This window comes from Microplitis mediator, chromosome 9 (assembly GCF_029852145.1).
Source record: "Microplitis mediator isolate UGA2020A chromosome 9, iyMicMedi2.1, whole genome shotgun sequence".
Lineage (NCBI taxonomy): Eukaryota > Metazoa > Arthropoda > Insecta > Hymenoptera > Braconidae > Microplitis > Microplitis mediator.
This window is the reverse complement of record NC_079977.1, coordinates 961,574-977,051: the sequence shown is the minus strand read 5'-3', so window position 1 is coordinate 977,051 and position 15,478 is coordinate 961,574. Positions and strand designations below refer to the sequence as shown.

Sequence of the window (15,478 nt, the reverse complement as noted above, 5' to 3'; positions counted from 1 at the left end):
CGAAAAAATATTTTTTTACTGTCATGAAAATTTTCTACTCAACTTTTGATAATTTTTTGGAAAACCCAAAATTTTACTAAATTTATAACTTCTGAGAAGTCAGGATAAAAATTTTGGAAATCTCATTTTCCAGAAAAATTATTAAATTGACAGAAAATTTTCATGAAAATGAAAAAAATTTTTTCAAAAATTCTGATAAATCTAATAAAATTAAGTCTATTATTAAGTTACCGAAAAAGATTTTTTTTGCTTTCATGAAAATTTCTGCTGAGTTTTAATAATTTTCTGGAAAACAAAAAATTCGACTTTTCAATCCTTTCTATAAATTTTTATACTCGACACTTTCAGCTTTCAAGATAAAATAAAATTTTAAAAACTCGTTTTCAATCCAATAATTATTTCAACTCTTCTCAGACGAAAATCTCCTTGATAAAGAAATTTCAAGACATGCATCGAAGACAAAGTAGTATCTTATTATTGACAATGTAGTGCGAGATAATTACAGTCAGTAAAAATTTATTCTTCAGGGCGAACAAATAATTTATCATAGAAATATAAATCCATTTGGCTGCTACATCTAGACGTAATAGGTTCAGCAGCTTTCGTAAAAACTTTAATTCTGCAGTACTGTTTTCGAACTCCGGATCTTTTTTCCAAGCAAGAATCGCTTAATTTTCCTTTCGGGCACCCAGTTGTTTTATATATAACAAAAATTTCATACTGCCTTTCATCAGAAGTGAGACCCAAGAATGTGTCGAAGGTTTTAAAAACTATCATCTCCCTTTTACTTTTTCGATACGCCGGAAGTGTTTTCAAAGCCTCCTTAGTGAAGTATTGGACTTCTTGATTATCCTTCGGAAGTGTAGTTGTATATAAAACTCGTGATGATGACGTCGCAGTTTTGAATACTTGTAACAGTATGCACACAAATAGTATTTCAAATATATAACACTTGCTCGCCATCTTAAATATTTATAATTAATTACTAGTATCGTTAATACGCAGCAGTTAAACTCGGACTGTTGAGTGAAGACTTGTTTAAATAAAACCTGGTTTTAAACTAATTATTATTAACTTGGGGGGATTGATTTAACGTGGGTATATGTCACGTAATTTACTGATAAATTAAACTACCAGCGTCAATTATTTCTCAGAAGTTAATGATCTACGTCAAACTAGAAAAAATAAACTCATTAAAATTAATTAATAACAGATAAGACCAATTAATTGTGGACGTCTTTGAAAAGTTTAGGCGCGTAATGATTTTTTTTTTTACCGGACTATTTTTTTATTATTGATATCGAAATTATCGGTCAATTTTTTTGTGAAAAAATAAATTAAATGTGTAGATTTTTTAAAATTCTAAGTGCAGTTCCCTGGATTTTGTCTGCACCATTCGGGTTCCAAACTATCAGCTAAAATTCCGCGGTTTACTAAACGTTCGCGATGACGGAGCATGCGGGATTCTGCGTTTTTCCATGATGATGATGGCTCCGCCCACAATCTTTCGGCCAGAGCTGCTGATCTGGGCCACAGACGTGAATCTACTGAAGTACTGTCAACTTGTTCCGTCCACAGCGCAGCTTCTCCACCTGTAAATTTAATCATTCATTCAATTTTAACTTTTCTAGTCTTGCTTGAGGCTGGGCCGTACTCAGAAAATCATCGAACTTTAGATTTATATTTATTTATTAATTGATTATCATTACAGCGATTTTTCCAGCTTTCGGAAAAATGCACAAGACGAATTTCCTCGGAAGATTTTTTAGCCCCCGAAATTCCGTGTAAAAAAAATTAGTTCCAAAAAGATTCCAAAAAAGTTCCGCATGTGGAACTTGTAAACATGAGACAGATTAGAACTTCGAATGGAACTTTTTTGGAACGTTAGTAATTTTGATGGTAAAAAAAAAGTTTTTTGAGGAAATTTAGAGTCAAAAAAGGACGATTTTGGAACTTCTTTGGAATTTTATATGGACATTCCGAAAAAGTTCTAGAATCACCACTTTTAACTTTTTCATCGACTAAAAAAGACATTCCAAAACGTTCCAAAATCACTACTTTTGAATTTTTTATAGAATTAAAAAAAAGTTCCAAGAACGTCTTTTTTTTAATCTAAATTTTCTCATAAAAACTTTTTTTTTACCATCAAAATTACTACACGGAAAGAAAATTATGGCAGCGGTTCCCATAATTTTGTGAAATTTTTTCCTATACCATCATAGGAATTACGACCATAAATTATGGGAGCGGTTCCTATAATTATAGGAATGTTTCCCATAATTATAGGAATAGTTCCTATAATTATGGGAATGATACCCATAACACTATAGGAATGGTTCCTATAATTATAGAAATAGTTCCTATAATTTATAGGAATACTTTCTATAATATTATGGGAATCATTCCTATAATTTATGGGAATGGTTCCTATAATTTATAGGAACCATTCCCATAATATTATGGGAATGATTCCCATAATATTATGGGAATAGTTCCCATACTATTATAGGAACCATTCCTATAATATTATGGGAATGGTTCCCATATTATCATAAAAAAATTAATTTAAAGAAGTGTAGTAATCACTTCTACAATACACAGAAATATTATTAAACATAAAAACAAAAATTCAAACATTGAAAAAAAAAATCGTATTTGGCAAAAAAACATTAAAATTTTTAACAAGAATTTTTTGTCAGCACAAAACATTCAAGAAAATTCAAATTTTGGGAAATTTCTGCACTATTGTGCAAAAAAAAAAATTTATGATATTATAGGGATGGTTCCCATAACATTATGGGAATAGTTCCCATAATATTATAGGAATAGTTCCTATACCAATATGGGAACCATTCCCATAATAGTATGGGAATGATTCCCATAATAGTATGGGAATGGTTCCCATACCATTATGGGAATGGTTCCCATACCATTATGGGAATGGTTCCCATAATGATATAGGAATGGTTCCCATAATATATGAGAACCATTCCTATAGTAGTATAGGTACTATTCCCATACCATTATGGGAACCATTCCCATAATGCATAGGAAAACTTCCAATATTTTCTTTCCGTGTAACGTTTCAAAAAAGTTCCATTCGAAGTTCAAATCTGTCTCATATTTAGAAGTTCCACATGCGGAACTTTTTTGGACTTTTTTTTACCCGGGAACTTCTCCCGGAAATCACTTCCACTGCCGATTATTTCTACACAAATTTCGGATGCGTAAGGAAAAGTGGGAGGATATTTAGGACAGTAGAATTTCATTATCTCGGACAGTTAGTCCACAGAAGAAATAAAATTTCCGAATTAACGGTTGCCCCTCTTTCTTTAAAAAGTAATCTACAGCCCATGCGCTCTTACATTTATATGAATGACGCATAGATAAATTTATCGGGTGGGAGACCGTAGCGCGTAGTGGGGGTCAAACTTCAGGGGCAGTTCCGAGATAATGGACCGACTAAGAACACCTAGAGTGGAAATAAAAACCGAAAACTATTTCACTGATAAGAAATTTTACAGACTTGATACCAAAGTAGAAATTTTTTTTCCTGAGGACAAAGTCATTGGAGTAAAAATAAAATCTTTGATATTTACCAAGAATCAGATGTTTTTTATTTTCAACCCCGTGATTCTCAACGATTTTCAGAGGAGAGTTTTCGTAAATTCTTTTCCATCCTTTGTAAGGCGAACACCAGTTGGACCCTTCGCCAATCCAAGCTCCGAAGCTGTAAATAAAAAGTTAAAATCATTAGCGATTTAATTGACCGCGTCAATTAGCAAATCATCAGAACGCTCGACTTACCCGCAGTCGAGATAAAGCGCGTCGTAGTTTGAAAAAATGACTTGAAAGTCATTCTGCAAAAGTCTGCGGATCGTTTGATCATAAACTGCCGTCCATATTTGAATTATATATTTATCAGGGTCCAAATATTCAATATTATTTTCATCAGTGAGTTTACTCGTCCACAAAACAGCTTTGACTTCTTCCCCACCACCAGCCAATTTTAATTTATCATACGCGCGCTGTTGGAATAAATTCCAAAGTTTTACAAAACCAGATGCGTCTAAACTCCATCCTTTTTTGCTGACAAATTTTCTAATAGACTCCGATGAGTTCCAGCAGTTGATGTTCACTTCGTCCCCGCCCATGTGAAAGATCACCGGCTTGAAGTCGTCCATCAAATCTTTGTAAAGACTTTCCAGTACTTCATAGACTCTGTCGCTAGCGGGATTCAATTGACCACAAGGTGGTTCCTGGCAGTATGACGGCCAAGGCTCGGCCCGAAAACAAGCCAGAGCATCATCGCCGACCCATTGCCAGCCCTCGCCAACGTGTGCCGGGGCATCCAGCTCCGGAATCACACGGACGCCCTGATAAATCCCAAAGTTAATGATCTCCTTGATATCTTTATCAGTGTAGATTTTTTTCGACGAATAGGCTCCGTATCTGGACATATTCGGCCGGGATCGACTGACGTAAGGGAAACTCTGTGAGTCTGACAAATGCCAATGGAATGTATTAAGTTTCGACATTCCCATGGCTTCAATAGTCTTTAATATTTCTTCTTTGCTGATATAATTACGACTCGTATCCAGTAAAATTCCGCGATAGGGGTAAACTGGACCGTCAATTATAGAAGCATTCGTCGCTATTTGAATTTTATCAACAAAGTCATTGAAAACTATCAGCTGGGACAAAGTCTCCAGGGCATTCCGGACTCCAAAGTAATTTTCCCCTCTTATTATTACGCTCACTGAACTTCTGCGCTTATTTATTTTCAATTTATAATTTTCTTTGGTACTTAGCCTAAGAGTCACGTCGCTGGAATTTATCAATCCTTTGATATATATATCAAGACCCAACCCCCCGAGTCTTCGCGGGTTTCGGACCAATTTCTTGAGGTTTATCTTGAGCGCGTTGACTTTGCGCTTAAGCAGAACTCCGGCAACTGAAGTCGAGTTGATCATATGTAATTTTATTTTACTAGGATTCAAGTTAACCAAAGAGTTGCCGATATAATAAGGGCCTGTTGGTTTGGGCCACAATCCGCCATCGCCGCAAATAAGTTGACAAGCTTCCAAAGAAGATATCGACTCGTTTTTAATTTTTTCGAATTTAACGCACTGTCCATTAGTACATTTGTAATTCCATGGCGAGCTAAAAGTATTGATGAGTAATGGATTAATGTCGTTAATGATAAGAAGTTTTTTTAATTAATTTAATGACAGTAATTAGAAAAAAAATAAAATCCGCTTTTGTAATAAATTGCCGTATTTCTTTAAAGAAATCATTAAGTATCTGATGTATGGCCATATTTTTTTTTTATTGACACGTGTAATTTTAAATTTATTTTAAGTGATAATTATATCTGTATATATTTTAAATATATAGTATAAGTAAATTTATTAATGAGTTTTGATTAATCCTTGATTTTAGTAGATAAATAAATTGATTGTTAGCACATGCGCGCATGTGTGATACGATTTTTAAATATTTTTTTTATCATGCTAATTATGCTTTGCTCAGATGCTTAGAGTATTGTATTATAAATATATATATATATATATATATATATATATATATATATATATATATATATATAGATATGAGTACTATCTAATTATTTTATGAAAAATTATTTGATACGAATACTTCCCACATGTGATAATTATAATTAATTCAAACAAAATCAAGGTCAAATCTGTTAAATACAAAAATAATGAGCGGGAACTATTTTGATTTTTGTAATTTTAAATTTATTTGAACAGCTTTCAAAATATTGTTCTAATAAAAAAAAATTATTTTATTTTATTTTCAAAATTTATTAGATTTATTTTTTTTTTAAGTAAAATTCTAAGTAATAAAAATTTATCACTTAAAATTTTTAATGGAAATTGTAAATTTAAAAAAAAATTTTTATATTTTTGACAATTAAAAAAAATTAATTAAAATTTCATTGAATTTTTCTACTAATTAATTCCGACAATTGACTTAAAAATTTTTTAAAATAAAAAAAATATTTAGGCGGGAAATTTAAAAAATTTGAATATTTAAAAAAAATGTAATTAAATAAAATAAATACCTGAAGATTTGGGCGTGAGTACAGAAGCTCTGAAAAACTAAAATAGTAATTAGTACACCGAACATTTTATTATTTGTAGTTACTAGAAACTAGCGCGCAAATAATCGCGATCGCCGGTATAAATACTGTCTAGTGCTCGTGGTACGAGTATTTTATTAAAAGAAGGGGAAGTCTAAGAGAGGAATAAAAAAATTACCAATAAATGGCGAGATTGTCTAGTTTAATGGGGATAGCCACTGTGAAATTTAAAAGAAAAAAATTTTTTTTTTTTTATTGAATCAAAGTGTATATGTTCAAAAATATGTATCTAGAGTTTTATATGAAAATTCCGAATATTTTTAAAGTTATAGTCATTTTTGTGACAGTGCGTCAACTGACTGTTGCATCGACTAAAAACTTTAAACGCATTTTTCTCGAAACTACTTTTTTTGAACTGGTGGCATCTGTAATTTGCATAAATATCAACCGATTCGCAACTTTTTTTTTTGCCGTATTCGTCTATTCAGCAGCTAAAGTTGCACGTAGGGGATTTTGAAAATTTTGATTTTGAAAATTTTTCAGGGCTGTTTGAATCCAAAAAAATGAGAAAAAATAACGAAAAAATTTTTAATATGTCGCCATTTTTTTTCAAATCAAAATTTTCAAAATCCCTCATGTGCAACGATGACCACATGCATACAGATTACAACGCCGTTTGGTTTTTTTGTTTCTGATAATCCGTTTTTGAGTTAGAGATGACACCGTGGTGGGGGAAATTTTTTTGTTGCTCCACAAAAATGCTTATAACTTTGTAACAGCATGATATTTTTAAATGAAAATTTAGGAGAATTATCTTCAATGTATACTTTAGAAAACAAAAAAAACCCGATCCCCAAATTCCTTTATTATTCCAGTCAAAAAAATTCCCGAAAATTACCTATTTTTTCGATCCTCACAGTGGCTATCCCCCTTAAATATTTTTTTAATTGAATTAAAAAATTTTTCAATTATTTATTCAATATATTTGTTATTTTTATTTACACAATAATTAATACTAATAATTATGTAATTTGAAAAAAAAATTACAAATGCAAAACCCATTAGTCATTTAAATAAACAAAAAAAAATTTGTTCGATTAAAAAAATGCTGGTAACAATGTTGACTAGTAAAAAATTTTTTTAAAAAAACTGACGGAGATCATGATTTTAAATCAACAAATAAAAAAGTTGGCATTAAAAAAAATTTGGAATGTCTAATTGAAAGATAATTTAAAATTACGTCTTATTAATTTAGATGGCAAGGAATGTTTGGTTTAAAATTAAGTACAAAATTCAATTTAATATGAACACATTGAGAGATAATATTGCAAGAGGCTTGACTAGACTCTCTCCCTCTCTCCCTCTTTAAAAAAACTTAAATAATTAATTAGGTAACTTTGGATTGCTCCAAGCGTCTCGGTAACCCGACATGTATCACTTGTCTCTGATCATCCGGGTGTATCAGCTGATCAGTATTTTTCCATCTCCATTTCTTGTCATTTTCCTTAACGCGTCTGCTGTCGATGTAACTGACAACACAGCTCGCGGGAATCCATATTATTGCTGTGCTGATGATAACGGCCCCGACAATATTGTCCTTCAAAAATCTTATTACTTTATTTATGTTTATGTCCTCTATTATGTCCCAAAAACGTTCAACGACATCCTGAATTGTTTTTTCACATATTCCCTGCAGAAATATTGCGAAAATTATCGAGTTAGTGCTCGGGTTTCAAGATAATAATTTTTTATAATCGTTATTTTTATTAGTTTAGCTCTACCTTATTGCAAAAGCCTTGAATACATGGAGTACCGTCTGGTAGGAGGTCAGGTGGGTCAATTGGAAAACATGTTTCATTAAGATTCATTCTGCAGCATCTTTTACAAGCGTCGCCAACTGTAATTTTATTAATTCATTTTATTTTTATACTCAGAATAATACTCAGGTATTACAAAATATGTTCAGATATGATCAGAATGAGTCCATATATGACCATTAGAGTGTCTCAAAAAAATCGACTTTTTTTTTTTCTTGAAGAACATTGAAAAATCGACAGAGTATCTCTAGACAAAGACCCTGTTAAAATATGAGACCTTAATATTAATATTTAAAGGTGGCGATTCACGATTTTCTATTTTCCATTTAAATAACATGGGAAAAAAAATATCTTAATTTTGGAATTTTATACCTCGGCGATGGCTTATTGAACAGATAAGTTCAGAATATATTTTTGTAGGGAATTGAACGCTCTACAAAAAAAGTCTCTTATCATTTTTTGATAAATCCATCTGTTCAAAAGTTATTGGAGCTCGAAGTGAAGTTAGAGTAAATTTCGAGATCTTTTTACTTTTCCGGCGATACTATCGGACTTATCATAAAATGTCATGAGATCTTTTTTGTAGACAATTTTATTTCCTACAAATTATCATTGATAAATTTTTTTCAAATTCTGCATTGTTTTCTAGTTGTTTCCATTTTAATGCCAAGCTCTTAAAATCGATCAGAACACTACTTTTTTAGAAGCTTGGCATAAAAATGGAAATAACTAGAAAACAATGCAGAATTTGAAAAAAATTTATCAATGATAATTTGTAGGAAATAAAATTGTCTACAAAAAAGATCTCATGACATTTTATGATAAGTCCGATAGTATCGCCGGAAAAGTAAAAAGATCTCGAAATTTACTCTAACTTCACTTCGAGCTCCAATAACTTTTGAACAGATGGATTTATCAAAAAATGATAAGAGACTTTTTTTGTAGAGCGTTCAATTCCCTACAAAAATATATTCTGAACTTATCTGTTCAATAAGCCATCGCCGAGGTATAAAATTCCAAAATTAAAATTTTTTTTTTCCCATGTTATTTAAATGGAAAATAGAAAATCGTGAATCGTCACCTTTAAATATTAATATTAAGGTCTCATATTTTAACAGGGTCTTTGTCTAGAGATACTCTGTCGATTTTTCAATGTTCTTCAAGAAAAAAAAAAGTCAATTTTTTTGAGACACTCTAATGTCCATATCTGGTTAAAATTTACACATACTCATAGATGATCATATATATTAATATGTGATCATATATGATGGTAATAGTTTAGCTAATCCAAGGAAAAATACTCAAATATGAAAAAATATTTTAAGGTATGCTTATATATGATCATATATGAAGTTGAAGCAGATCATTGATCACATATATGTTCATATCTGATCTTATATAAGCATACATGATTATTCGTACGCATATTTCATCATTTCTGCACATGTATGATCATAAATTATCGTGTATGTAAATATCTGATCATATATGAATATTTTTTCCCGCGTAATTTAAAAATATACATACTGGTATCACACATGCAACTCTGCAGCCCCTGAGTCTCACAATAAGGAACACACTTTCCTAATCTGCACTGTCCTCTTTCCAGACAAGCGGTTCCATTTTTCATCGGTGGCGACCTCGGACATTCACTCGAAGCTCCAGTGCACCTCGACTCCTGTTCGCAAGTCGCGTACTGAGCATCTCTGCACTTGGTGCCAAGCCGCATAAATAAACAATTCTGACAGCAAGGAGAATTCTTGTCACTGCAAACAGCCCCCTGGTTTCTCCTCAACTTGCAATTTTTATCACAACACGCATCGTTGTCTTCGGTGCCCAGCAGTCCTGCGTCGCACTCCTCGTCCCCCTCGACCCTAAGATTCCCACAGAACGACTCCTCTGGTTCGCTGAAGCATCTCCCAGACTTAGCTTGCAGGACTTTCTTGATGGACCTCAAGCTACATGGGGAAAATCTCTTGTTATTGACGTCATATCCGCTGACGCTGTAGGTGTACATCAAATAAGATCCTCCTTGGCTGGCACTAGGGCTGCATTCCGTCACGTCCGGGTCATGCTCCGAGCCCCAGTTGTGTCCGAATTCATGCGCTGTCACCAGATCAGCTTCTCGCGTTATCACCCGCTGACCGTAATGATTCCTACTGCTGCTCAATCCTGAATTTAAGTACAACGTATACCCGTTTTTAAAATACTCCGGAGTACAAATCCCACCTACTGAATTTCTCCGCGGAGAGCCAACGTAAGCAAGACCAAGTATCCCGCCTTCAAACTTCAAATCAGTGAACAAATGAGCGAGACAAAAATCTTTGTGGCTGTACTCGCGACTGAACACTTCAAGAAGTGTGCGAACGTCCCATTTTTCCCGTATCATATTGTAGTGAGTATCACCCCCACGTACACGCGTCGGCTCGCTGTGAACGACAATCTTTTTGATGACAAATCCCATGCCTTTGAATCCGTCTTGCTCGAGACGATCCTGCCAGAGAGTGTCATTGTAAATTTTATGCACACGATCAATTAAACTTATCAGGTAATTGATCGTCGTCTTGGTACTGCTCGCCCCCATTTCCTGATAAAATCTGTAGTCAGCGACCAGCAGCAGCGGGCATCGAGTTTTCGTTGGCGTGTATTCGTACGTTTCCGTCTGTCTTTTAACTCTTGATGGTCTTGACTCATTCGCATAAATTCCCAGGTCATCAGAAGTGAGCTCCAGTTCATCGACATAATCAGAGTCATCGTCGTCACCTGGATCATCTGCTGATGCCTTTATGTAGCCGCAGGTTTTCGGGACACCGTGAGTATGTCCCTGCCCGTTTTCGACGTGTTCCCAGCTCAGTTTAACATCCGAGGCCTTGTAGATGATCATCGACTTGTTGCCCAGCTGCGGGAGGTGTCTCCATGATGGCTCAATATGATAAGTTTCGTCTGAAATTGTGATGCTGCCAGTAATGACACCCTCGTCAATGTGGACCTGGGCGTGGGAGTCCAGTTCCCCGAACACGCGCCCGTGGTAGAAACTCTCGTGGTCCAGGTGAACGGACTTCTCTTCTCCGTCTGCATTTACTTCGTATGCTTTGAATTTTGAGTGGATTACTTCTTTTCGCGGGGTCAGAATCAGACGAAAGTGACGACCGTGGGCGTAAAATTCCACCTGGTTTATTTTGTTGTACGGATGGCTCCCGTGCTCGGTGCCGCGTTTTACTATTTTGTGGTCCAGGTGCTGGACATTAAGTGTCTCATAATACTTAAGATTTTGGTCTAAAGTTCCTGTAATTATATTTTAATTTCTCATTAAAAATTTTAAAAATAATTTATTTAAAAATAATATTTTTCGCGGGATATTTTATTAAATTTAAATATCCAGATATTATAGATAATTTTTAAATAAATTTTTAATAATAATAATAATTTGTAATTAAAATGACTCACGTGAAAATTGCAAAATCATGATAATTTGGCATAAACCATAAAAACAATAAATTTTATTCATCATTAATAATATCAATAAATATTATCACTTAATTACCAAAATAAAAACCATCACAACTCATCAATAATTAAACATTACAATAAAATAAACAATAAAATCAAGCAAAAACACTTGATCCATTGTTTAGATCGACAACTGACACATTACTGCTGTTATTTACAATGAAGTTGCGCGCGAAATGACAGCTGGTTCAAAATAAGGCCACCAATTCAATGGTACTGAAGATAGCCGATGAGTGTAATGTAGTAAATATGAAACAAACTTTAAATTAAAAATAAATTAATTAAACAATTTAATGATAGTAAAGTTAGCAGACATTTGAAATTAAAAAAAAAATTTTTTTGACAGATAAATAATGAAAAAAAAATATTTCTAAAAAAATGCACATGTCGAAAATTTCATAAACTATACGCGCAATTTTTCAAAATATTTTTTTAATGTTTGTTTTTTTGTTAATAAAAATCAAAAAATTTTTAAATGTCTGCTAACTTTATTGTCATATTTTCATGATAGTAAATTTAGCAGACATTTGAAATTAAGAAAAATTTTTTTTAACAGATAAATAATGAAAAAAAAATAATTCTAAAAAAATGCACATGTCGGAAATTTCATAAACTATACGCGCAATTTTTCAAAATATTTTTTTTAATGTTTGTTTTATTGTTAAAAAAAATCAAAAAATTTTTAAATGTCTGCTAACTTTATTGTCATAACAATTTAAAATATAAAAATTGAAAAAATACACATACTGATTTTTAAATTTTATACATGCGCATTTTTTTAATTTTATTCGATTTACATTTAATTCACTTACATAAAAATTTAAAAAATTGACAGCAGCTACATTACGCATGATCCTGAAGTTAGCAGTCAATTAACAATTTTTGAATTTTTTTTTCAACAGATCAATTACAAAAAAAAAAAAAAAAAAAAAAAAAAAATGCACAAGTAGAAAATTTTAAAAACTACAATTGCAATTTTTTTAAATATTTTTTTTTTATAATTTATGAGACTGAAGTTAGTCGCCGTCTAATAATTTTTGAATTTTTTTTAAACGATAAATTATAAAAAAAAAATATATTCGAAAAAATTGCACCTATAGATTTTTAAATTTTCTACTTGTGCATTTTTTTAGTTTTCTTTTTTTTAAAATTAAATTGTTGAAAAAAAAATCAAAAATTTGTTAATTGTCTGCTAACATCAGCATCATTAATTTATCGTTTTGAAACTAATCAAAAAATTATCAGACGTCGACTAACTTCAGTATCATCATTCACGCTCATAGTTAGCTGACGTCTCCTCTCTTTCGCACTTATTATTTGCCTTATGCCTTCAGAGTTCAAAGAAGGAGTGCTGACATCTACGTTTTCTTTAAATTACTATTGAAATTTTCATTATATAGATATTTAGAAAACGATTTTGTCAGAAGTCGCGGTGGCCGAATTGGTAAGGCGCCGAGACCATAGGATTTGGCAATCTTCTATGGTGTCATTTCATATTATATGGACTTCGCTAATTCATCCATTAGTTGAGTCATATTCTATGATGAATAAAGATTAAATTTCAATGATAAAAAATATTAATTTATTTAAAACCGTAAGATGGACGGTGGAGTGAAAGGGTTCACCTATCATGGGAAATTGCCTGCCTGGTCAACTCGGAGGTTCCTGGTTCGAATCCAGGCCGCGATATTTTTTTTTTTTTTTTTTTCATTAATTAATTAGTAATTTAAGTAAAATTTAATAATTGAAAATTATTGATTATCAAGATAATAATTTTGAATTAAAATCTGATAAAAAAAAATTGTACTTAAAAAAAAAAAATTATATGTCAAAGAATCTGATGATACCACACACACACACACACATACACACACACATACATACATACATACATACATACACTCGGACATTATTCTGAAAATAATCAGAATAACTTTTGAGTAAAGACATATATGTGTATAGTTCGATGCTCGCCACTAGATCGCGCCCACCATTTGTGGTGTCCCTGGTGAGATACTTATTTCAGAGTTTATATATTCCAATGTTGGATGCAATTTCATCGTAATTAATTATCTATTGTTTGTCAGAATGAAAATTATCTATTTTCATGATGACATAGTATATGTTTTAAATTGTAAATATAATTTTCATAGATTGAAAATTTATGAGGGTCGATATTTTCCTCTTACTTTTTTTCTTTAAGATATAATTCCCATTTTTCAATTATATCTTCTGGATGATTTTTTGAAATTTTAAATTTTCTGGTGACATGTGTAATATTACACGATATCGTACACCGATTTCCTCTTCTTTTTCAAAAATTAATGAATCGTGATATCAATAAATATTATCACTTAATTACCAAAAGAAAAACCATCACAACTCATCAATAATTAAACATTGTCACATTTTTCTTTTTCGAATATTATTTTCAGTTTTTCACCGTTTCTTTTATTTTGGAGCTGCATCATCGACCGCAATTGTTGGAACTTGTAGTATTCTTGACGCTGGCTTACATACTGCATGAAGGTGGACGTTACCGATGAAATCCACCTCGTCTCTACCGATGGTTGACTCGATTTTGTTCGACTCTCCAGTCCCTCGAGGCCAGGAATATCGAAAACGATGACACGTTTCGTCCTGGCTTTGTCTTGCTGACATAAGCAAATCAATTTGGTTTTAAATAAATTAATATTTTTTCTATAGAAAATGATTGCTTATTTATCATAGAAAAAGATTGACCATGACACTTTAATGTGTTGGGTGATATTTCATATGATAGACATCACGAAAGATTTTCAAATCCTAACCAGGCAGACAATTTTCCATGATAGATGAACTTTTCAAACTCCTTTGTCTATCTTACGGTTTTAAATGAATTAATATTTTTTCTATAGAAAATGATTGCTTATTTATCATAGAAAAAGATTGACCATGACACTTTAATGTGTTCGGTGATATTTCATATGATAGACATGAAAGATTTTCAAATCCTAACCAGGCAGACAATTTTCCACGATAGATGAACTTTTCAAACTCCTTTGTCTATCTTACGGTTTTAAATAAATTAATATTTTTTCAATAGAAAATGATTGTTTCTAAGTCATTTTGATTTTATATTGATTATTTGATAATATTAATTTTTTTATTTGAAATTGATACTTTATATGTCACTTTTTAAAATTTCAAAATAAATGAATAAAATGTAAGCAGAGTAAAAATAAAAAAATGGATATTTAGGTAATGCAAAATCTATATGCGCATTTTTTAATTCCCTATTTATTTATTTAAAATTTATAAATTGTCTCATGACTGCTACATTCACATGACACTGAAGTTAGCAGACGTCTAATAATTTTTGGATTTTTTTTTAGACGATAGAAGATAAAAAAAAAATATTTGAAAAAATTGCGCCTGTAGTTTTTTAAATTTTTTACATGAGCATATTTATGATACTGAAGTTAGCAGTTGTCTAATAATTTTTGGATTTTTTTTTTAGATGATAAAACATAAAAAAAAAATATTTTGAAAAATTGCACATATAGTTTTTTGAATTTTCTACATGTGCATTTTTTTAGTTTTTTTTTTTTCTCATAAATTTGTTGCAAAAAAAATTCTTAAAATTATAAATTGTCTGTTAACTTCAGGATCATGCATATTTTTAATGATCCTGAAGTTAGCAGACATTTAAAAATTTTTAAATTTTCGTTTTTCAATAAATCAATTGCAAAAAAATAACATAAAAATATGCACATGTAGAAAATTTAAAAAACTACAGGTGCAATTTTTTCAAATTTTTTTTTTTGCAAATTTACCATCTAAAAGAAAATCCAAAAATTATTAGACGTCTGCTAACTTCAGTATCATATATTTTTAGTTTATTTTTTTACAATTGATTTATTGAAATACGAAAATCCAAAAAATTTTAATTGTCTGCTAACTTCAGGATCATTACATTCACTCATACTTCAGGACAATCCAATTTTAAAAAATGGCGGGTTTTTTATTTTCAAATACTAACCTGTAAAATTATTTGCTGCTCATT

The 15,478-nt window shown here is 31.4% G+C and overlaps 2 protein-coding genes across 2 annotated transcripts; both read right to left on the bottom strand.

Moving 5' to 3' along the window:
• Positions 1-6: 6 nt before the first annotated feature.
• Positions 7-6,257, bottom strand: LOC130674830 (chitooligosaccharidolytic beta-N-acetylglucosaminidase-like). The gene is made up of 4 exons (XM_057480253.1): positions 6,089-6,257; positions 3,808-5,163; positions 3,600-3,730; positions 7-1,592 (listed from the first exon to the last, which is right to left on the bottom strand). The coding sequence occupies exons 1-4, from the start codon at positions 6,151-6,153 to the stop codon at positions 1,363-1,365; spliced, it is 1,782 nt and encodes a 593-aa protein (XP_057336236.1). The 5' UTR covers positions 6,154-6,257; the 3' UTR covers positions 7-1,362.
• Positions 6,258-7,146: 889 nt separating this feature from the next.
• LOC130674723 (ADAM 17-like protease) lies at positions 7,147-11,613 on the bottom strand. The gene is made up of 4 exons (XM_057480135.1): positions 11,371-11,613; positions 9,451-11,208; positions 7,888-8,003; positions 7,147-7,796 (listed from the first exon to the last, which is right to left on the bottom strand). The coding sequence occupies exons 1-4, from the start codon at positions 11,432-11,434 to the stop codon at positions 7,494-7,496; spliced, it is 2,241 nt and encodes a 746-aa protein (XP_057336118.1). The 5' UTR covers positions 11,435-11,613; the 3' UTR covers positions 7,147-7,493.
• Positions 11,614-15,478: the final 3,865 nt, after the last annotated feature.

Coding starts and splice junctions, on each gene's coding strand:
- LOC130674830 (XM_057480253.1), bottom strand. CDS start 6,153: ATGTTCGGTGTACTAATTACTATTTTAGTTTTTCAGAGCTTCTGTACT. Junction 5,164..6,088: donor ACTCACGCCCAAATCTTCAG/GTATTTATTTTA, acceptor CAATACTTTTAG/CTCGCCATGGAATTACAAAT. Junction 1,593..3,599: donor TAAAAAACATCTGATTCTTG/GTAAATATCAAA, acceptor TTAAATTTACAG/GTGGAGAAGCTGCGCTGTGG.
- LOC130674723 (XM_057480135.1), bottom strand. CDS start 11,434: ATGATGAATAAAATTTATTGTTTTTATGGTTTATGCCAAATTATCATG. Junction 11,209..11,370: donor CATGATTTTGCAATTTTCAC/GTGAGTCATTTT, acceptor ATATAATTACAG/GAACTTTAGACCAAAATCTT. Junction 7,797..7,887: donor TTCAAGGCTTTTGCAATAAG/GTAGAGCTAAAC, acceptor ATATTTCTGCAG/GGAATATGTGAAAAAACAAT.